General features: G+C 39.7%; 1 protein-coding gene across 2 annotated transcripts in view; it reads right to left on the reverse strand.

Annotated features, from left to right (window-relative positions):
* The window catches only part of EML6 (EMAP like 6), a 143735-nt gene that overhangs the window by 86994 nt on the left and 33652 nt on the right, over window positions 1-23089 (reverse strand). For both annotated transcript variants that reach the window (XR_003794845.1, XM_029231565.1), the window contains 7 exons: window positions 19863-19963; window positions 18393-18595; window positions 15766-15877; window positions 15367-15494; window positions 11652-11793; window positions 8388-8540; window positions 8088-8219 (listed from right to left, as the gene is read on the reverse strand). Coding sequence is in view for 1 of the 2 variants with exons in the window: in XM_029231565.1 (XP_029087398.1) it covers window positions 8088-8219; window positions 8388-8540; window positions 11652-11793; window positions 15367-15494; window positions 15766-15877; window positions 18393-18595; window positions 19863-19963 (971 nt within the window). In the remaining variant the exon portion in view is untranslated. The remainder of the gene's footprint in view (window positions 1-8087; window positions 8220-8387; window positions 8541-11651; window positions 11794-15366; window positions 15495-15765; window positions 15878-18392; window positions 18596-19862; window positions 19964-23089) is intronic.

Consider the following 23089-nt stretch of genomic DNA (forward strand, 5'->3'; position numbering starts at 1 on the left):
GGCATATACTCAAAAGAACTGTATACCCTGTTCATAGCAGCATTATTCACAATAGCCAAAAGTTGTAGGCAACACAAGTAACCACTGATGGATGAATGGATAAACAAAATGTGGAAATAGGCAGTCTACCTGAAAAAGAATTCAGAATAATGATAGTAAAGATGATCCAAAATCTTGGAAATAGAGCAGACAAAATGCAAGATACATTTAAAAAGGACGTAGAAGAACTAAAGATGAAACAAACAACAATGAACAACACAAAAAACGAAATTAAAAATACTCCAGATGGGATCAATAGCAGAATAACTAAGGCAGAAGAACGGATAAGTGACCTGGAAGATAAAATAGTGCAAATAACTACTGCAGAGCAGAATAAAGAAAAAAGAATGAAAAGAACTGAGGACAGTCTCAGAGACCTCTGGGACAACATTAAATGCACCAACATTGGAATTATAGGGGTTCCAGAAGAAGAAGAGAAAAAGAAAGGGACTGAGAAAATATTTGAAGAGATTATAGTTGAAAAATTCCCTAATATGGGAAAAGAAACAGTTAATCAAGTCCAGGAAGCACAGAGAGTCCCATACAGGATAAATCCAAGGAGAAATACACCAAGACACATATTAATCAAACTGTCAAAAATTAAATACAAAGAAAACATATTAAAAGCAGCAAGGGAAAAACAGCAAATAACACACAAGGGAATCCCATTAAGGTTAACAGCTGATCTTTCAGCAGAAACTCTGCAAGCCAGAAGGGAGTGGCAGGACATATTTAAAGTGATGAAGGAGAAAAACCTGCAACCAAGATTACTCTACCCAGCAAGGATCTCATTCAGATTTGAAGGAGAAATTAAAACCTTTACAGACAAACAAAAGCTGAGAGAGTTCAGCAACACCAAACCAGCTTTACAACAAATGCTAAAGGAACTTCTCTAGGCAAGAAACACAAGAGAAGGAAAAGACCTACAATAAGGAACCCAAACAATTAAGAAAATGGGAATAGGAACATACATATCGATAATTACCTTAAATGTAAATGGACTAAATGCTCCCACCAAAATACACAGATTGGCTGAATGGATACAAAAACAAGACCCATATATATGCTGTCTACAAGAAACCCACTTCAGACCTAGAGACACATACAGACTGAAAGTAAGGGGATGGAAAAAGATATTCCATGCAAATGGAAACCAAAAGAAAGCTGGAGTAGCAATTCTCATATCAGACAAAATAGACTTTAAAATAAAGACTATTAGAAGAGACAAAGAAGGACACTACATAATGATAAAGGGATCGATCCAAGAAAAAGATATAACAATTGTAGGTATTTATGCACCCAACATAGGAGCACCTCAATACATAAGGCAAATACTAACAGCCATAAAAAGGGGAAATCGACAGTAACACATTCATAGCAGGGGACTTTAACATCCCACTTTCACCAATGGACAGATCATCCAAAATGAAAATAAATAAGGAAACACGAGCTTTAAATGATACATTAAACAAGATGGACTTAATTGATATTCATAGGACATTCCATCCAAAAACAACAGAATACACATTTTTCTCAAGTGCTCATGGAACATTCTCCAGGATACATCATATCTTGGGTCACAAATCAAGCCTTGGTAAATTTAAGAAAACTGAAATTGTATCAAGTATCTTTTCCGACCACAACGCTATGAGACTAGATATCAATTACAGGAAAAGATCTGTAAAAAATACAAACACATGGAGGCTAAACAATACATTACTTAATAATGAAGTGATCACTGAAGAAATCAAAGAGGAAATCAAAAAATACCTAGAAACAAATGACAATGGAAACACGACGACCCAAAACCTATGGGATGCAGCAAAAGCAGTTCTAAGAGGGAAGTTTATAGCAATACAAGCCTACCTTAAGAAACAGGAAACATCTCGAATAAACAACCTAACCTTGCACCTCAAGCAATTAGAGAAAGAAGAACAAAACAACCCCAAAGTTAGCAGAAGGAAAGAAATCATAAAAATCAGATCAGAAATAAATGAAAAAGAAATGAAGGAAACGATAGCAAAGATCAATAAAACTAAAAGCTGGTTCTTTCAGAAGATAAACAAAATTGATAAACCATTAGCCAGACTCATCAATAAAAAAAGGGAGAGGACTCAAATCAATAGAATTAGAAATGAAAAAGGAGAAGCAACAACTGACGCTGCAGAAATACAAAAGATCATGAGAGATTACTACAACCAACTCTATGCCAATAAAATGGACAACCTGGAAGAAATGGACAAATTCTTAGAAACGCACAACCTGCCAAGACTGAATCAGGAAGAAATAGAAAATATGAACAGACCAATCACAAGTACTGAAATTGAAACTGTGATTAAAAATCTTCCAACAAACAAAAGCCCAGGACCAGATGGCTTCACAGGCGAATTCTATCAAACATTTAGAGAAGAGCTAACACCTACCCTTCTCAAACTCTTCCAAAATATAGCAGAGGGAGGAACACTCCCAAACTCATTCTATGAGGCCACCATCACCTTGATACCAAAACCAGACAAGGATGTCACAAAGAAAGAAAACTACAGGCCAATATCACTGATGAGCATAGATGGAAAAATCCTCAACAAAATGCTAGCAAACAGAATCCAACAGCACATTAAAAGGATCATACACCATGATCAAGTGGGGTTTATTCCAGGAATGCAAGGATTCTTCAATATATGCAAATCAATCAATGTGATACACCATATTAGCAAATTGAAGGAGAAAAACCATATGATCATCTCAACAGATGCAGAGAAAGCTTTCGACAAAATTCAACACCCATTTATGATAAAAACCCTGCAGAAAGCAGGCATAGAGGGAACTTTCCTCAACATAATAAAGGCCACATATGACAAACCCACAGCCAACATCATCCTCAATGGTGAAAAACTGAAAGCATTTCCACTAAGATCAGGAACAAGACAAGGTTGCCCACTCTCACCACTCTTATTCAACATAGTTTTGGAAGTTTTAGTCACAGCAATCAGAGAAGAAAAGGAAATAAAAGGAATCCAAATCGGAAAAGAAGAAGTAAAGCTGTCACTGTTTGCAGATGACATGATACTATACATAGAGAAGCCTAAAGATGCTACCAGAAAACTACTAGAGCTAATCAACGAATTTGGTAAAGTAGCAGGATACAAAATTAATGCACAGAAATCTCTGGCATTCCTATATACTAATGATGAAAAATCTGAAAGTGAAATCAAGAAAACACTCCCATTTACCATTGCACCAAAAAGAATAAAATATCTAGGAATAGACCAACCTAAGGAGACAAAAGACCTGTATGCAGAAAATTATAAGACACTGATGAAAGAAATTAAAGATGATACAAATAGATGGAGAGATATACCATGCTCTTGGATTGGAAGAATCAACATTGTGAAAATGACTCTACTACCCAAAGGACTCTACAGATTCAATGCAATCCCTATCAAACTACAACTGGCATTTTTCACAGAACTAGAACAAAAAATTTCACAATTTGTATGGAAACACAAAAGACCCCGAATAGCCAAAGCAATCTTGAGAACGAAAAACGGAGCTGGAGGAATCAGGCTCCCTGACTTCAGACTATACTTCTAAGCTACAGTAATCAAGACAGTAGGGTATTGGCACAAAAACAGAAAGATAGATCAATGGAACAGGACAGAAAGCCCAGAAATAAATCCACGCACATATGGTCACCTTATCTTTAATAAAGGAGGCAGGAATGTACAGTGGAGAAAGGAGAGCCTCTTCAATAAGTGGTGGTGGGAAAACTGGACAGGTACATGGAGAAGTATGAGATTAGATCACCCCCTAACACCATACACAAAAATAAGCTCAAAATGGATTAAAGACCTAAATGTAAGGCCAGAAACTATCAAACTCTTAGAGGAGAACATAGGCAGAACACTCTATGACATAAATCACTGCAAAATCCTTTTTGACCCACCTCCTAGAGAAATGGAAATAAAAACAAAAATAAACAAATGGGACCTAAAGAAACTTCAAAGCTTTTGCACAGCAAAGGAAACCATAAACAAGACCAAAAGACAACCCTCAGAATGGGAGAAAATATTTGCAAATGAAGCAACTGACAAAGGATTAATCTCCAAAATTTACAAGCAGCTCATGCAGCTCAATAACAAAAAAACAAACAACCCAATCCAAAAATGGGCAGAAGACCTAAATAGACATTTCTCCAAAGAAGATATACAGACTGCCAACAAACACATGAAAGAATGCTCAACATCATTAATCATTAGAGAAATGCAAATCAAAACCACAATAAGGTATCATCTCACACCAGTCAGAATGGCCATCATCAAAAAATTTGGAAATAATAAATGCTGGAGAGGGTGTGGAGAAAAGGGAACACTCTTGCACTGTTGGTGGGAATGTGAATTGGTACAGCCACTCTGGAGAACAGTATGGAGGTTCCTTAAAAAACTACAAATAGAAGTACCATATGACCCAGCAATCCCACTACTGGGCATATACCCTGAGAAAACCATAATTCAAAAATAGTCATGTACCACAATGTTCATTGCAGCTCTATTTACAATAGCCTGGGGATGGAAGCAACCTAAGTGTCCATCATCGGATGAATGGATAAAGAAGATGTGGCACATATATACAATGGAATATTACTCAGCCATAAAAAGAAACGAAATTGAGCTATTTGTAATGAGGTGGACAGACCAAGAGTCTGTCATACAGAGGGAAGTAAGTCAGAAAGAGAAAAACAAATACCGTATGCTAACACATATATATGGAATTTAAGGAAAAAAATGTCATGAAGAACCTAGGGGTAAGATAGGAATAAAGACACAGACCTACTAGAGAATGGACTTGAGGATATGGGGAGGGGGAAGGGTACATGTGACAAAGCAAGAGAGAGGCATGGACATATATACACTACCAAATGTAAGGTAGATAGCTAGTGGGAAGCAGCCGCATAGCACAGGGAGATCAGCTCGGTGCTTTGTGACCGCCTGGAGGGGTGGGATCGGGAGGGTGGGTGGGAGGGAGACTCAAGAGGGAAGAGATGTGGGAATATATGTATATGTATAACTGATCCACTTTGTTATAAAGCAGAAACAAAAAAAGTGTGGTATATACACACAATGGAATAGTATTCAGCCTTAAAAAGGAAAGTAATTCTGACACATGTTACAACATGGATGAACCTTCAGGACATTATGATAAATGAAATAAGCCAGTTACAAAAAGACAGATACTGTATGATTCTACTTATATAAAGTACCTAGAATAGTCAAATTCATAGAGCCATGAAGTGGAATGGTGCTTGTCAGGGTCTGGGGGATGGAGAAGGGGGAATTACTATTTAATGGGTATAGGGTTCCAATTTTATAAGATGAAAAGAGTTCTAGAGATGGATGGGGATGGTGGTTGCACAACAACGTGGATGTATTTAATGCCACTGAACTCTATACTCAAAATGGTTAAGATAGTAAATTTTATGCGAGGTGTACTTTACCACAATTAAAAATAATTTTAAAGAAATCTTCCCAATCAAAACATATTCTTCCTATGCCCCAATTTCTCTTGGTCCTTCACTCCATAAAGCATAAATAATAATTGGTTTTAACACCCTAATGGTCAACATAGTGGTGGGATTCACATATTATGTCAGGTGTTGTGTGTGTGTGTGTTGGGTTCTAAATAAAACTCACCACACTCTATTCTACATATGCATAAAGATGACCCTTACTGTTCTAAAGCTTTCTCACAAAGGGGCATATCTAGGGATGTTAGCCAGAGAACAAATAGGGTGAAATCCTTGCTTTTTTTTTTTTTTTTAAATCCTTGCTTTTTAAAAAAACGATAAAGCATAGAATATCAAAGAAGGTGGGTGAGAAGCAGCTGCTTCCATTCACCCCCTGGACCTCACTGGTTCCTAGATGTCTCCCAGGCCAGTGTCCTGCTTGATCATACATGCCAGCCTAAGCCCTCAGCGCTGTATCTGGATGGTCCTGACGTGAAAGTGAGAGGAACTTATCTGATTTCCCTTTGCCCTTCTTGGGACTTGCACCTCTCACAATAAATGACATGCATGCCTTCTTCCCATCTATTGCACTGTGTAAAACGCCTGCGGGTTGTAACACTTAAGTCCAAATTCTGGTGCAGCAAGTACAGCTACAAGTAAATCCCTGCCCGGCAGAAGGATCAGTCTCCGGCCACTACTTCAAGAAATACGTGAAATAAAATATTCTGGCATCTCTGAAATAACCCCTTTTTGGTCAAGGCCCTCATCATCTCTTTCTCCTGGTTTATTTTAGTTGCTTTCTAACTCCAGCCTCACTCACCCTCCCCAGGATGGTAAGGAATGCCTCACTCTAATCCCTCAGAGTTACCTAATGCCTACAGGATAAAGTTCGGGGTTAAACTTCCTAGCTTGAGGTAACAGTTCCTTTATTTGCTGTCTTGGACTTTCTGCATTCCCTGCCCTTCCGGCCCTCAGCCACTCAGCATTACTGTTTCTTAATCCCCCGTTCTTCTTCCCACCTCCACATAGTGGCACACCCTGATCCTTCAGAGCCTGGGACGCTCGTCTCAGATGTCGCCATCTAGTGAACTTCTACTCACCTTTCAAGATCCATCTCAAAGGTCACTCCTATGAAGTCTCCATGGATTCCCCTGGGAGCTCTTTCCTCAGAGACACCACTTACTACCACAATAGACTAAAACTTCTCTGAAAGCTGGGACCCTGCCTGTTCCAAAACAAATCTGCCCCGGACTCCAACATCAGCCAAATCCCCGGGATGGGTTTTAAAAGTGACCCACCCTAGAGCACGGATGCTGCACCCTGGGTACTTAATGCTGGCTTGGCCCACTCTGAGCCCCTGCTCACCACTTCCCCTGTGACCCACCATTTCTTACTCCCTTGCTTTACCCAGTCTGTGCTCTTATATTGTTCAGGTACAAGCATGTCTCTCGCACTAAGTTATAAACTTTGCAGAGAGTAGGAACCACGTCTCACTCCCTTCTGGATCCTCCACATTTTCTGGCTTAAGACTGCACATGGCAAGAGCTAGGTTTGTTACATAAATAAACAGACAAATCCCCATGGCATCTGTGGGCATGACTTGGAGGAGGTAGGGGGTAGGTTGGGAGTTTTGAGAGAAACCAGAGAAACTCTAGGTGAGCTGAATGTAGCTTCCTACCTCCAATGGAGGGTGAAAATTACTTGAAACCTCTTGGGCAGTTCTCTGGGAGATGGAGAAAAGGGAATGCAGTAAGGAGGAGATACAACGCAAGGACACAGCATGCCATACTCAGAGGTGAAGTGGTGGCTTGCTATAGTAATAGCTATGGCAATAGAAGGCAGCATATATCTTCAGCAGTCTTAAAACTCAATGGCTTGAGTTAATAATTATAGGGACTTCCCTGGTGGCGTAGTGGTTAAGAATCTGCCTGCCAATGCAGGAGACACGGGTTTGAGCCCCAGTCCGGAAGGATCCCACGTGCCGCGGAGCAACTAAGCCCGTGTGCCACAACTACTGAGCCTGCGCTCTAGAGCCCACGAGCCACAAGTACTGAGTCCACGTGCTACAACTATGGAAGCCTGCGCACCTAGAGCCCGTGCTCTGCAACAAAGAGAAGCCACCACAATGAGAAGCCCATGCACCTCAATGAAGAGTAGCTCCCGCTCGCCGCAACTAGAGAAAGCCCACGCGCAACAACGAAGACCCAACACAGCCAAAAATAATTAAAATAATTATAATAATTTTATAAAAATTCTATTATAATTAAAATAATTAAAATTTAAAATAATTAAAATAATAATTATTATAGTAGTGGTAGTAATAATAGTAGTAGTAGTGGTAGTAATAATAAAAAAAAATAATATGGAAAAATATTCAAAATGTTAACAGCAGCTGCCTCTGGGTTCTAAAATTACAACCAGTTCTGTTGTGAGTTTCCCCCTCTGTTTTTCTTTAAAACTCAACTGCCATTTGCTCTGGAAACAGTATATGAATGGACATGATTTTTAAAAACTGAAATTATATTTTAAAAGCCACAACATACTTTACCTCTAGAGTCCCAGTCAATGTGTGTAATGTAACTAGAAGCACCTTTACAGATGCCAACCCTTTTGCTTGTAAGGACGTTGTAAATATCCACAAAGTTATCATGGGATGCCACAGCAAGGTATTTTCCTGTATCTATAAAGAAAAAATGAGTGGTTAACACCAAAACATTTTATGTGGGAATTTACTTCCAGGGATTTAGCATTTTTAAATGGGTTAAAGGTCAAGGAAATATTTTAAAAGGGTCCACTCTTGTAACTTTTTGTCCCAACACGTTTTAAAAAGTTTTGCTGTCATCTTCACCTTTTGAAAATTTAATGTCAGAGATCATTTCTTTTCTGTGATGGAAGGAGACCATGTCTTCAACAGTGTCAGCATTTACAACCAGGAAACTCCCATCATTCAACCCAACTGCTAAGGCTTTCCCATCAGGGGAGAAAGCACAGCATCTTCCACCTACAAAAGAATCCACAAAGAGCACTGTTATGATCCGAGACTTTGCTACCAAACAAAGCAAATGAAGAGATGGGGAAGTGTGCATGTGTCCATGGACACATGACTGTGTCTTTAAATTAACACTCCTGGTGAGAAGAACTAAAACTTCATAATTTAAAATATCTCTTCCCTCCAAACCCAAGGACAATGATTATAATATTAAAAATAAGTTTTCAATTTCTTTGAGGTTTATCCATTCATTTCTTCGTATCTGAATACCTGGAGTTTTCAAAACACAAGTAGAGTGAAGGGGGAAAAGGAATAAAGGATTAATATAACCAGTATTTCTACTCCCAAGATGTGATACTTAAGAATGGGAGTTCTGTAATAAAATTTCTGGAAACTAATTTTTTTCATATCATGCTTTACACACAGAACTTACTTTAGAGCACCTTGTTGTTCTACTTTTAGTCACTCTAATTCTCTGATCCATGGATTATAATCCATAATTCTAGAGGTGGAAGATTTTGTTCCTGTCTCTTCTCTCATGAGAAGAATGGAATATGGACATTCTCTCCAAGGGTGTCTGCAAAACTGGGCTGAGGGTGCTACATGATCAATGCTATCTACTGCTTTGTAGGGTCACAGGGAGACATTTCCACACGAAGAGTATGGACTCGGTGGGGGGTATATTTAATAAGAATCCTATTTAAGGACAGGCCCCTCCCTGGCCCTGTTCTTATTGTCAAGACTTTGGTGAGCACAGCCCTAGGATGGGACAGTCGTGCTGCCTTGTGCTAAGGCATTCCAAACTGTGCTTCCACACCCACCCCTCATCCACTGTTCAGAGCAGGCTGAAAAGCCACATTCACACCAATAACTTTAAATTGGCTCATGTGAAGTATAAAATACCTTCCTTCCTTTCTTCATCCATTCACTTTGCAGTTATTTACCTACTATGTATCAGGCACGGTGCTAGTGCTGAAAGAACAGAAAGACCAGCCCTTGAGGAGGGACAGCACGATTAGGTTAAGCATAAAAATTTATTGTACATGGGCTTCCCTGGTGGCGCAGTGGTTGAGAGTCCACCTGCCAATGCCGGGGACACGGGTTCGTGCGCCGGTCCGGGAAGATCCCACATGCCGCGGAGCGGCTGGGCCCGTGAGCCATGGCCGCTGAGCCTGCGCGTCCGGAGCCTGTGCTCCGCAACGGGAGATGCCACGGAAGTGAGAGGCCCGCGTACCACAAAAAGAAAAAATTATTGTACAAATGATGACACTGGACAGTAAAAGGGAGAGCTATTAATAATTACACCAGGACACCAGCTGTAAACTGGGTTGAGTGGCCATCCTAACTCAGATGTGTTAGCTGTTCTTTTGAACTAATTTTTAACCTAGTGAATAAAGTCCATTGGCTGATATTCAAGTCACTCACAGCGAGGACTTGGTCTGTTATTTCCCCAATACAAATTAGTGGCCAAATTATTCAGTCCTGTAGTGGGTAAGAGCATGGGCTTTGGAGTCAGACTTGGGTTTGAATCCTGGCTCCACTACTTACTGAGACCCAGAAGTCCAGTGTGAAGAGAGGCAATATGGTGGAGGGAGGCATCATCATGCAGTGGCCACAGGTGTGCTCTCTGAAGCCACGCTGCCTGAGTATGAATTCAGTTCCATCACTTACTATCTGTGCAACTTTGGGCAAATGACTTAAGTTCTCTGTGCCTCAGCTTCATAATTTGTAAGTGGAAATAAAAAAGGCCTTACTCATTGGGTTCCCATGAAGACCAAAGGCAAAGTGCTAGCACGGTTACTGGCTCAGCAATATTAGCCACTGTCATTATTGTCACTATTGTCTTGACACCTCTTTTCATTTTATCCCCCTAGAATACTCTCCCCATGTCTATTTATAAAAGTACCTAGCACAACTACTCTGGGGCCAGGCCCCAATCTCACCCTTTCCTGTCTTAACTTTCACAAATCCTTTGAGCCTCAGCTCTTAGGTTTCCTCCCTGATGGAGTTGTCTCTGGCTGTGGGCCTTACCCTGAGCCTCCACGATACCTTGCTTGTGCCAGAGATCTTTTGTTTGTCCTCACCCGCTCTCTGCCCTGCTCTGTGCTGGGAGCTAGCCTTCCTGGACTCGATCAGTGGGCCCCTCACCCCCTGGCTTCTGATTCATTTGGTCAAGGGGCAGCAGGAGACTGGAGGGAGGGTAACAGGGAAGGAAGGATAAAGCACAGGGAGGCTGGGGCATGTGCTCCCTTGGCTGCCTCCCTGTGGGGTCACTGCATGCTGGCTAAACCTCCGGGCTGACCATCACAGCCCCTGCCAGGCTGTCGTCTCACACAGCTCTCACTTTCAAGGTTCCAGCAACTGCCCCTCCTCTTGTCCCTTCAGGCCCAGGGCTGGCAATGGTACCCGGCTGTTACTAGCTGCATCGTGCTGCACCAGCCCTGGTCATTTCCTATACCCTGCCCACCCCTTTACAAATAGTCCCGTTCTGAGACGCTCCTCAAGTTACCCAATTTGAATGGACCAGCCGTTGCTGGGAATCTGTTCAAATTTTGTCCGTCTCTGACACTAGTGACAGGACTGTTCACCCTGGGATCCCCAGCGCCTGATATACAGAAGCTGCTCAATAAATGTTTCCTGAATTTGCACTTCTTGGTATACCTCTTAGCTCTAGTGCATACGGGTGTTCAATACATATTTATTCGTTTCTTGATATTAACTATTATTTTTAAACTGACTTTCATTTTTCAGTAATAAAATCAGTTCTGGAGACGGTTAGGCATAAAAATAAGCAGCATTCTTTACAAGCTGATGAGTTTCAACTGGCTCCCACAGTTCTAGATGAGAAGAGGAAGGACATATTGCCCCCAGGTGGCAAATGTCTGTGCAGTGCAAGGAAATAAAGAATAGAGCTGGGCACTGATAGATCAGGCCAGGCTTCTGGAATGATTCTCCAGGTGATTAGCTGTATGTGTAGGAACAAACACTAAATCCCCATCACCCAGCATATCTGGGGGCATGTAATAGGTGCGCTCGGTAAATATTAGCTGGACGAACAGACGAATGAATCCAATACTTTCGGGTGTAAATACTTTTACAGATGTGTACGGGGACGTCACGTACCTTTTTTGAGTTTCCGTACTGCCAGCATACGGTGCTGGGAGGATAGTTCCCAGATCCGCAGTGTTTTATCGTCGCTCACTGTTGCGCAGACAGGCAGGCGAGGGTGAGCCGCCAGCCCCCATACTTCTCCTTCCATGTGCCCCTGTAGGGGAGGAAACGGGGCAACAAAAACCAGTTCATGCTTCTCGGCTAGCCCTTCCTGCGAGTGTCCCAAACAGGTTCAAATATGAACAAACACAGTTTGAGTTTCCTGGAGCCAAAGTGATTGTACTGGATAAATTTTTCGCTTGAACTTGAATCTAAATCTGGGCCTGCGTGATGCTAAAGCATTCATTTGGAAAACAAAGTAGGGACTCACATTGCTCCTAAATTTTGTTTATATGATGCCGAACATCTTCCCATTTAGAAACATCCGAGTAAATAAGGAACTGCTCTCATTTTATCCTGTTTGACATTGAATAAACACAGTATATATGTATCTTTTCATAAAACAGCTTGGTCACAATGACACAAACCACTTTCTTCCATAAAACCATATTCTAAAAAATGGAGGTACCACTTATCTCTGTCAGAGGAACTGGACAGCAATATTCTTGTTAATTAATTCTATTTCAGTTCTTTGAATGCACAGATTTGGCAGAGCAGATTAGAGAGAGCTAAATTTTCATTTTAAGCGTCCTGGGTATAGCTCAGGGTCAGCATTTATTCACAAATTGTTCTATCCATGGAGCACAGAAAACCGAAAGGGGCTTGATAGTCATTGGACAAATTCCACATGCTGACGTCTTACCACAAACACACTTAACTGGCTTAGAATAATAACTGAGATGAAACAGTGTTTAACGAATGAACAATTAGGGAGAAAATGAATCTGATTTTTCTAACTTATCACTCAGTAAAGCAGTGTAACGAATGATTAGATACGGAACAATAAAACAGACCAGACTGTTTACCGAATTTCTGCTTTTAGTGGCTAATTATAAAAAGGCTTTGCTTAGTAAAGCAAAAAGGAAGACCACACACAGGCATCTGAAAGGTGTTTGTAGTTGGAACGCTTTGGGGAACAGGTGGCTCTCCAAAGAGAAACTGGAAGATTCCGGTTTAACTGGGAAGCTGTTTGAGCAAAACAGTAATTTGGCAGAAGATACAAAGTTCCCAATGCAGCTGACATTCAAATATCTGAGAAGGGCATAGATATTGGTTTTGAATTTATTAGATTTGGAGCACCCGACATCCCCAGTTTTCTAGTTTCCTTCCCTTTAGAAGCCTCCCACCCCCAAGGCCACGGTCAGAGGATGGGTCAGGCGTGAGCCCTCCCTTGTCCACCAGACTGGATCTGCTTGGGGCTCTTTTACAGACTGAGTCCTTCTGCACACAGAGGACAGGGTTGTGGGGCTCTCAGACCCTTTCAAACCACTGCATCATATATTGATTTAAAATGGTATTTCTTTAATCTAATGTGATTATGTACTTTACTTCCTGGATCCTATAGGAACGGACAGTGAGTGGGGCAGGCTGGAAGTCTCTTGAGTGGCACAAGGAAATGAGCTTGGGACTTTACTTTCCTCCTGACCACCCTAAAACTAATAATAACCAGCTGCATAATTGACAGTTGATTATATGCAAAGTGTATACAATGGGGATTTTCAGAACTCACCTCCTGTCTCTTCTCTCCTCCCCCCAACCTATTCTCTTAAAAAAAAAAAAAAAAAGCAATCTATTCCAAGTAACATTGAATTGCCATGCTACAGAAACTAGAAAAATGGTTCTGAAATCTCCCCACAGCAGGATAGCTGATGGTCTTAACGACGCTGCCTCTACTATTCCTTAACTTTCCCTCCGTGTCCACCTCTCAGGACAGGACTGTCAGCCCCTACAGTAAGCCCTATTCCACCACACAGAGCACAGGGCTGGTCTTGGCAGGAGCCCAACAAACACTGATTGAACTGAACTACTGAGTTCTACCTAGGAGGAGATGGCAAATGGTTGACAGACTGGAAGAGGAAAGAGAGATGCTGAGATAAAGGAAAAGAATGGCACACGTGTAAGGAGAGAAGATGGTCCTCCCAGCTCCACCACCTGCCTGCCCAGTGCTTAGGGGGTCATGCCTTCTGCACTGTTTTCATGCAGTCTCCATGCTGAGGCGTGTGGAGAACAGTCTGGTGGAGTGACAAAGAAAAGGCTCTGGTACCCGACAAAGCTTAGTGTGAATCCCAGCCCTGCAGTTCTTAGCATGTGGTTGTGGGCAGTTTACTGGGTTTTGAGCCCCTCATCTATAAAACAATTATAACTAAGCAAAGCTGTCGTGGAGATGAGAGAGGAATTTTGTACAACAGTATTGCCTGACACATAGTAGGTGCTCAATAAATGGCACCTGTGGTTATTTGCATTATTAGAACAACAGAAACAAATATAGTAAAGAATAGAGTTGTAGAGAATGAAAAAGTGAAAAGCCTTTATTGTCAAGTTTAAAACATATTTAAACAAAATTAGCTCAGCTATTATTTACTTTTTAAAATTTGAAAATGTAGAGTTTAAATCCTACGGTGCTATTTAAATCATATTGTAGTATAAATCTTACAACATACTTAGCAATATAGCATGTGGCAAACAATTTAAAGTCTCAAAAATTTGAGGATTAAGAAGAAAGAAACACTGAACTTTCAATAAAATTAAATAAAAAGTCATGGTCAAGGAAAATGAAGGCAAGTGCAGCTGCAGAATAAAGAAATCTCCCCTTAAGGACGCATCTCAGCACAGTTCTCAATCTGGGCTGCCTGTAGCAATCAGCTACAGAGCTTCTGAGGTTTGCTTCTAACACAGAACTTTTTTTAAAACACAGATTCTTATTCAGGATATCCAGGGTGGGGCCTGAGCACATGCACTTTAAAAACCTGACCCGTGATGTGTGTGCAGACCTGCTCTCAGGTGTAGCAAATCAGAGGGCCCCTTTCAGTGGGATTTTGGGGACTAGTCCTAATACAGCAAGGCTGCAGGTATGCATCAGGTCAGATGTGCTGGACAGGTGACTCTCATGATGCTCCTGGTTTTCACACTCTTGTGTAACCACCTCCCTTTGAGTGCAGTATAGCCTGTGGCTTATTACCAACCAATAAGATATGGCAAAGGGGATGGATGTTCATGATCACACGTATGTGATGATACGATTATGTTATTTAAAGTTACTTAAAGGCACAGTAGTACCCGTTTTTCCTCTTTCCCTTGCTCTCTTTGAGGAAGCAAGCAGCCATGTTGGGGAACCCCATGTGACGAGGAACTATAGGCAGCCTCTGAGAGCTGAGGGTGGCCTCTGGCCAATAGCCAGCAAGAAACGGAAGCCCTCAGTCCTGCATCCCCAACGAACTGAACTCTGCCAACAACTCGAGTGACCTTGGAGCAGATCCTTCCACAGTTAAGCCTCCGATGAGACCACAGCCCTGGCCCTTATTGCAGCCTTACAAAACCTTAAACAGAGGACCCAGTTAAACTGTGTTCAGACTCCTGACCTGCAGAAACCATAAGATAAGGAATGTTTTTCTTTTAAGCTGTTAAGTTTGTGACAATTTGTTATACAGCAATAATGATTAATACAGCATTTGCCTGACCCTGAAAGTGAGTGTCTCCTTAAATTTTGCGCCCTAAGTGCCCCCTGTTGCCTCACCCTGGTTCCAGCTCTGGTGTGAATTGTGGTTTAGGATGTGTGCAAACACAGTACCTGAATGAGCAGTGTCATTGGGCCATTCTTATCAATTTCCAGGATCTCTCCATTTTTCGTTCCCACCAGGATATGTCCATGTCCCAAAGTGATGGCACGAATTGAAGGGTTATCTTCCAAAAGCAAGCCTGAGGAGGAAAAATTGCATTTAATACTGCAAATGTTATATTTAGTATAATAAAAAATAAAACAATTGTAATGATTATATAAATTCTCTTTTTATAGTTCCAAAGTACTAGGTACTAGGCAATTATCCTTGATATTTCTACCAGGAGCCAAGGGCTCTGAATGTGGAAGAAAAAAAGACAGTTGATTTGGTAATGGTTTTCCAAGAACTTAGTACTATCTTTTCCATCTCTAGGAACAGAAAGATTTCTACTGCATACTCAGGAGTGGCACCTTTTGAGCTGGTTGACAATGCTGATCTTTTAATGGCATAAGTCTTCAAGCATCTTTCAAACATATCATCCCAGAGTTCCACAATTCCATCCTTTCCACCTGTTACAAAACCCTGTGAAGGCACACATCAGAATTATGTACACATCAAAATGACAAGGTACCCACCCAGCCTCAAAAGGATTTCCCCTTGGGTAAAGAAGCTTTGTTTGTGTTTTCTTCCTAAGTATAGGGGGCTGAAAAATCTGAATGATAACATAATATTAATATAATATTTTCTGGAAGCTTCTCTCCCCTATTTCTCTAGCAGGATTAAACACTTTCTCATTGTGTGTCCATTTCACTTTCTTCAGACCATTGATTGGAATTTGGCACCCTGAATCATGGATGGTCATTTCTGTGCCCAGTCCCCTGACTGGAATGTGGATTCTTACAGAAAAGGACCAACCTCAAAGCCTGGCAGAGTTTCTGGTATCTCATATATTCCTGCTGAATGAACTGGAATTAACATCACAATTAAAAATGACTGTTAAATATTTTAAAATATTTACGTCCAGGAAAAACATCATTATTTATTATTAAGAGTAACTTAGGTATTTCACATAACAAAACTATCCTGCTATTTTGTTCAATACACAACAATTTCCACAATAATTAAAATCCAGATTAATTTTTACAAAACCTGGAAAGTAAGAAGTTTAACATATTGGGTATTTTTTGCTAGATGATGATTTCTACTCTTGTTCTAAGCTTATGATTTCTTGGCTTTATTAGTTTTCCTTTTTGGCAACTTACATATACAAACTGTTCTTTAAAAAGTTGTTGTTTTTTTTTTTAAAGAAAAATACTGAGTAAGTCAGTATTCTGACTTACTTCTAATGTACTTCATTTCAATGAAGTTCACAAGGAAATAATATTTTCGAAGTTTATTATATTAAATATCCTTATTTATCCTTATTATAGATTGTGAACCTGGGGACATTCACTCTCCAAATTAAATTTAAATGCAGTATAGTATAATGTGATATCCCTGCCATTTCCCATGATTTTTCAGCTTAAGTTACCAAGCAATAAAAGAGTTTAAACAAGTTATATCACATCAACTTCTGAGTCTACAAAAAACTTTGCATTCTGCTTTAATCTTTTCTAAAACTTGAAGTTTAATCAAAAACAAATTTGCTAGTGAAAAACATCTTAACCACTAAAACAACCATTGTAGTTGCACATCTAACAAGAACCTACTTCCATAGCGGGATCAGCATATTTACCTGGGAACAGGTAAATGCAAAATGAGGCTTACCTTAATAAGGTGTATTAGGTGGCTTAGACTGTTTGGAGGTCAGAGAGCACACATAAACTGGTACCATCAGCAAACTAGCAGTGAACAAAAAATTGATATTTTCTGGCAAATTGATTGAAGAAACTGTTTTAAGGGCACTGAAGGTAAGTGTGATCTATTTATTTTTATTTTTTTTGCCATGCCTCGAGGCATGCAGGATCTTAGTTCCCCAACCAGGGATCGAATCCATGCCCCCTGCAGTGGAAGCAGGGAGTCCTAACTGCTGCACTACTGGGGAATTCCCAAGTGTGATCTTTATTTAAAACAACACTGCAAGGCAGGGGACAGATCAGGACAAAGATGAGCTTGAGTAGAAGTACAGCTGGTGTGATGGTTAATTTTATGTGTCAACTGACTGGCCACAGGGTGCCCAGATTAAATATGATTCCTGTGTGTGTCTGTGAGGGTGTTTCTCGATAATATCAGTATTTGAATTGCTAGATTCAGTAAACTGCCTTCCCCAATGTAGATGGACATCATCAAATTCATTGAGAGCTTGAATAGAACAAAAGGTAGAGGAAGGACAAAATCACCCTCCTTTTTCCTGTCTCACTGATTGAGCTGGGACATCTTATCTTTTCCCACCCTCAGACTGGGATTTACACCATTGGCTCCCCTGGTTCTCAGGCCTTTGGGCTTGAACTGAATTACACCATCGGTTTTTCTGGGGCTCCAGCTTGCAGATGGCTTAAGTGGGACTTCTCAGCCTCCGTAAGTCCATGAGACAGCTCCTTATAATAAATCTCCTTTTTGTATATGTATATGTATATGTATGTGTATATCTCTATCTATATCTACATCCTACTGGTTCAGTTTCTCTGGAGAACTAACACAGCCAGTGAAAAGACTTCTCTGACACGCTTGTTAAAACTGAGCCTGTCTACACAGGAACAAGCTGGTTATCAACATAACTTCAGGTCATACTGACGGGAGGGACAATAATCCAAACACCAGGCACTTCCAGGTCTCTGCTCATTGTACCACCGAGGTGGAAGACATTTCTCAGGACACTCTTGCTACTGCGTGTCTGCATTTATCCCAACACTTCTTAAGGAGTCCTTAGGAGTGACAGCCAGGAAGAAAAAGTGTGAAAACAGAAGAGAGAAGTTGCACATAAAGAAATAATTATAAACAAAAGAGAAATTTAAAGACCATTTGTGCTCCTCTCCATTCATGATAACTATTTCCTAATTCAGAGGGTATTGTTTTTACACACAGGCATCCTCTTGGTGTGGACCTTCCTAAGCCTAACTTAAACTTTTAGAAAGCTAATGAGGAAAATAGACTATACCTTATCCAATGCATACATAGCAAACACGGGCCCGTCATGAGCTTTCACTGTCTTTAGTAGGAGAATCTCCTTCCAGATAAAAATATCTCCAGTAGCTGCTCCTGAGAACACCAGATCTTCCATTCGCCCATAAGAAACGCACATCATTGTTTCTAACTTTCCAACACTTCCAAAAATTCCTCTTTTAGAGGTGAAGCCCCCACCTGGAGTGGACCAAGAGTATTTATTACTTTTTGAAAAACTGACACCTTCTATGGACATTTAGAATGACTATCTTCAGTGAAAAACCCAGTGTGTCTACATTATGTGTCTACATAAAGCTGTATTAAAATGGCAGAAAACATCATAACAAAAACATTATAAAAGGTTTTCTCCTTCATGCATTAATTCAGTGCTTGTTGAATCCCTACTTTGTGGCGGGCACAGTGGTTGACACTGGGGTATAAAGGTGAAAAGGAAGAGTTCCTGCCTTCAGGAACTTAAGGTCTGGCTGGGGAGAGAACGTGATATACATCTCTAACCAAGGTTCAGCGCAAGTTCTGTGCCAGCCAGAGGAAGGGGTGACTGAGTGCCCTGGGGAGCCAGGCAAGTCTTCCTGAATGCTGACCAAAGCAAGTGAAAACAGCAGTGGCTGTAATGTAAAATGTAAACATGTTTTATGTATGTTTTGCCTCGATTTTTATCACAGTGACTTTGGGGTGAGAAAAACGAATCACTGTGTAGGAGAAGTACATCAGATTTGTTCCTTAAATGTTCACATTTCCCTGTACTTTCTTATTAGCACTGAGAAACCCAGACTCATTCCAGACAACTGTAGGCAGGCTGGCTCTCCAGACATGGTGGGTGCATGACCCTTTCTTCAAAAGCAGAAGGCATTGGAACAGTAGCTTATTTATGTTTTGCCCAGTAAAAGATTGGGCTTCGTACCAAAGTTGATACTAAGAATTCAGAAACAGTCCCAATGAAAGGTCTGACCTATTAGTGAGAAAAACAAGATATCCTTCCATGTTCTGTCCTGCTTATTTACTCATCCTTATTATCAGCATTATAAACCACAAGTATTTATTTTGACCACTTACTGTGTGTCATATTTAATTCATGTGTTAAATGCAATTATAAATAAAAGAACCCTCAAAATATTGAAAATTGTATTCACCCAACTAAAGTGATTATTTCCTGCTCAGTAGTCCAACATAATCACTGTTTTCAGAACTGATGACTGAATATCAAAATAATTATTTTCACAGCAGAACATTTCCCAAAGCTTTCTAGATATTGATGAATATGCATGGCATCATATACAGTGTTCTAAGCTTCACAGCTCAAACATTACTTGGGAGCAAACGTCTTTTAGGCATACTTTAATTTTAGATTGCAGAGACAGGCTAGGTAGTGGTGTTGGTTGTTTGTTTTTTTCCCAGCTGGAGTAAAACTTTCAACCACATAAAGGATAAACTCTAACAATGGTACCTGCTTGTTGCCAGAATTTGATGTGCTTGATCCCAACCGTGACCAGTCTGTCAACATGGTGTGGGTTACACTTTACCACAAATATCTTATCTTTATGTCCTCTGTAAGAGACAAATAGGGGGAAAATTCCAGTTTTGATGACAGCACTGCTAGAGAGTTTTATTAAAAGCATGCATTTAGTCTAACTTTCATTAAGCACATCTAATAGGACAAGTAAATTAGAAGACGATTTAAAATACACACGGGGTCTACACTAAAATATTGAGTTTTGGCTTTTCTTCACATGTTTGAGCCCTTTCTTCTTACCCTATCATTGCTACCAAAATCTACTTAATTATGATTTAAGTAAATTAATGAAATATTTTAAATGGATCAGAATGTCTCCATAAGATAAAATTAATGTCACAACTATAGAATTGTAAATCTTGGGATACAGAGGTCTTGTATAAGAGGAGGGAGAAGATACTGTAAAAGTATTAATGAGAAGCTTCAAATGTAATATTCTTGCTGGGGAAGGCATAACTTTGGATTAAACAGAGTTTCAGCTAGAAATGTATGCACAAGAAGGCAAAGCCCCTGGCTCACATCCATGGAGAGAGAAAGGCTGTCGTCTATCGATTTAAGGCACTCAAGGATGCTGTGCATTCAGAAACGTAAGTTTATAACCCAAGAGGCAGAAGGACAAATATAAAAGTGAGGAATGACTGTAGGCTGGAGCTGTAGACCAGCATTCCACAGTGCCAGGGATATTTCTGGTTTAGAGTATAAAATAATCACATTAGAATCTAAGGATTTACTGGTCTTAATGGACTATTTGATGGTTTTCTCTCGTATACTAGGACCTAACTTTCATTATGTAAAAGAAAAGCAATTAACATAAAGAACATGACTGACTAGTCTCCCTTATGAATACAGATACAAAAATCTTAAATAAAATACTAGCAAAGAGAATCCAACAACATATTTAAAAAACAGTACATTATGACCAAATGCAGGGTGGTTAATTATTAAGGAATCAAATAATACATCATATTAATACATGAGAAAAATTATGTTATTTTCACAGATGCCAAAAAGGCATTTCACAAAAAAAATCTAACAGTCACTTGTGATTAAAAAAGTACTCAACTAACACTCAACAAAGTAGGAATTAATGGATGTTTTAGAGTTATCTCTTAGACTTTTATATTTCCCTGCAGTTCTTGACTCTCATTGAGAAACCCAGATTCATTCAAGACCAATTATACACAGACTGGCTCTTCAGACGTTGTGTGCCATTAACCTTTTTTTGAAAACAGAATGTGCTGGAACAGTACCTTATTCATGGTGTGTTTGTGTGTGTGTCTGTGAACTCGAAAGTCAGATTCTTACTTAGTGTTATTCCCAATAAAGTCAGGAACAAGACTATCACCACTACCATTTAACATTGTACTGAACATATTACCTAATGCAATCAGACAAGGTCTAAAAAAATTAAAGGCACAGCAGCTGGAATGGAAGAGGTAAAACTATTTCTTTTTGCAAATGATAATAATTATATGTCTAAAAAATTCAAAAGAAAATAACGTACAAATAAGATAATTTAGGAAAGTTGCAGTATATAAAATTAAATACAGAATCAATAACCTTAATATATACAATATCCAGTTGAAAACTATACTGGAAGAAAGGACTCTATTTATAAACAACAATAAAAATATCAAGGCATAAATTTAACAAGAACTGTGCACTATATGCAAATGAGTACAACAACCAAAAAACACCCCATATTTGTAAGATAGAAAAGTAGACTTAAAAAAATGGAAAGACATTCCATGTTCTTGGATTTGAAAACTCAATCATAAAGATGTTAATTCTACTAGCTTTGCTTATAAATTCAACTTGATTCCAATAAAAAAGAGCATTTAGTGTCTGTTCTTTAATCTGGAGTTAGACACCTTGATTTTAAAGTTCTTATGGAAGAATAAAACAGCAGTAACGGCCAGGAAAAGTCTGAAAAAGAAAAGCAAAGTGGGAAGGGTAGCTCTCCTAGATATTAAAACAATTTATAAAGGCTTCATGATTAAAACAGTGTGGTACTGGTGCACAAAGTGACTGACAAACCAATGACAAAATAGAAAATCTAGAAAGAGACCCAATATTTAAATGTAGTAGGTAATAAAGACAGGTCTCAAATCAATGGGGGAAAAATTAATACTAAAAATAAATGGTGTATGTTACCAAATGCTGGCAAGGATGTGGAGCAACAGGAATTCTCATTCATTGCTGGTGGGAATGCAAGATAGTACAGCTACTTTGGAAGCCATTATGGCAGTTTCTAACAAAACTAAACATGTTCTTACCATAAGATCCAGCAATCATGTTCCTTGGTATTTATCCAAAGGAGGTGAAAACTTACGTCCACACAAAAACCTGCACATAGATGCTTACAGCAGCTTTAATCATAATTGCCAAAACTTGGAAGCAACCAAGATGTTCTTCAGTAGGTGAATGGATTAAAAAAACTGGTACATCCAGACAACGGAGTATTATTCAGTGCTAAAAAGAAATGAGCTATCAAGCCATGAAGAGACATGGAGGAACTTTAAATGGATATTACTAAGTGAAGGAAGACAATCTGAAAAGGCTACATGCTGTATAATTCCAACTAAATGATATTCTGGAAAAGGCAGAACTATGGAGACAGTAAAAAGATTAATGGTTTCCAGGACAGAGGGGAGGGAGGGACAAACAGCCAGAACACAAAGGGTTTTTAGGGCAGTGAATAGTGAAACCATTCTACATGATACTATAATGGTGGATACATGTCATTATACGCTTGTCAAAACGCATAGAATGTGCGACACCAAGAGTGAACCCTAATGTAAACTGTGGACTTTGGGTGATAATGATGTGTCAATGTAGCTTCATCTATTATAACAAATATACCACTCTGGTGCCAGGTGGGGATTTGAAGGTGGTTGGGAGAGTGGGTATACAGGAACTCTGTATTTTCTGCTCAATTCTGCTGTGAACTTAAACCTGTTCTAAAAAATAGTCTATGTAAAAGGGAAAAGGAAAATGGTGTTTGGAACACCTTGATAGCCATATGGAGAAAGGATAAAATTGAATCTGTTCCTCATAATAGATACTGGGATAAATTCCAAATGGTTTAGAGATCTAAATGTAAAGATGAAGCCATAGCAGATTAGAAGAAATCACAAGTGATTTCCTTTTAACCAGAGGAC

Source organism: Monodon monoceros, unplaced genomic scaffold, assembly GCF_005190385.1.
Source record: "Monodon monoceros isolate NGI ecotype Baffin Bay Population unplaced genomic scaffold, NGI_Narwhal_1 Super_Scaffold_19, whole genome shotgun sequence".
Classification (NCBI taxonomy): Eukaryota; Metazoa; Chordata; class Mammalia; order Artiodactyla; family Monodontidae; genus Monodon; species Monodon monoceros.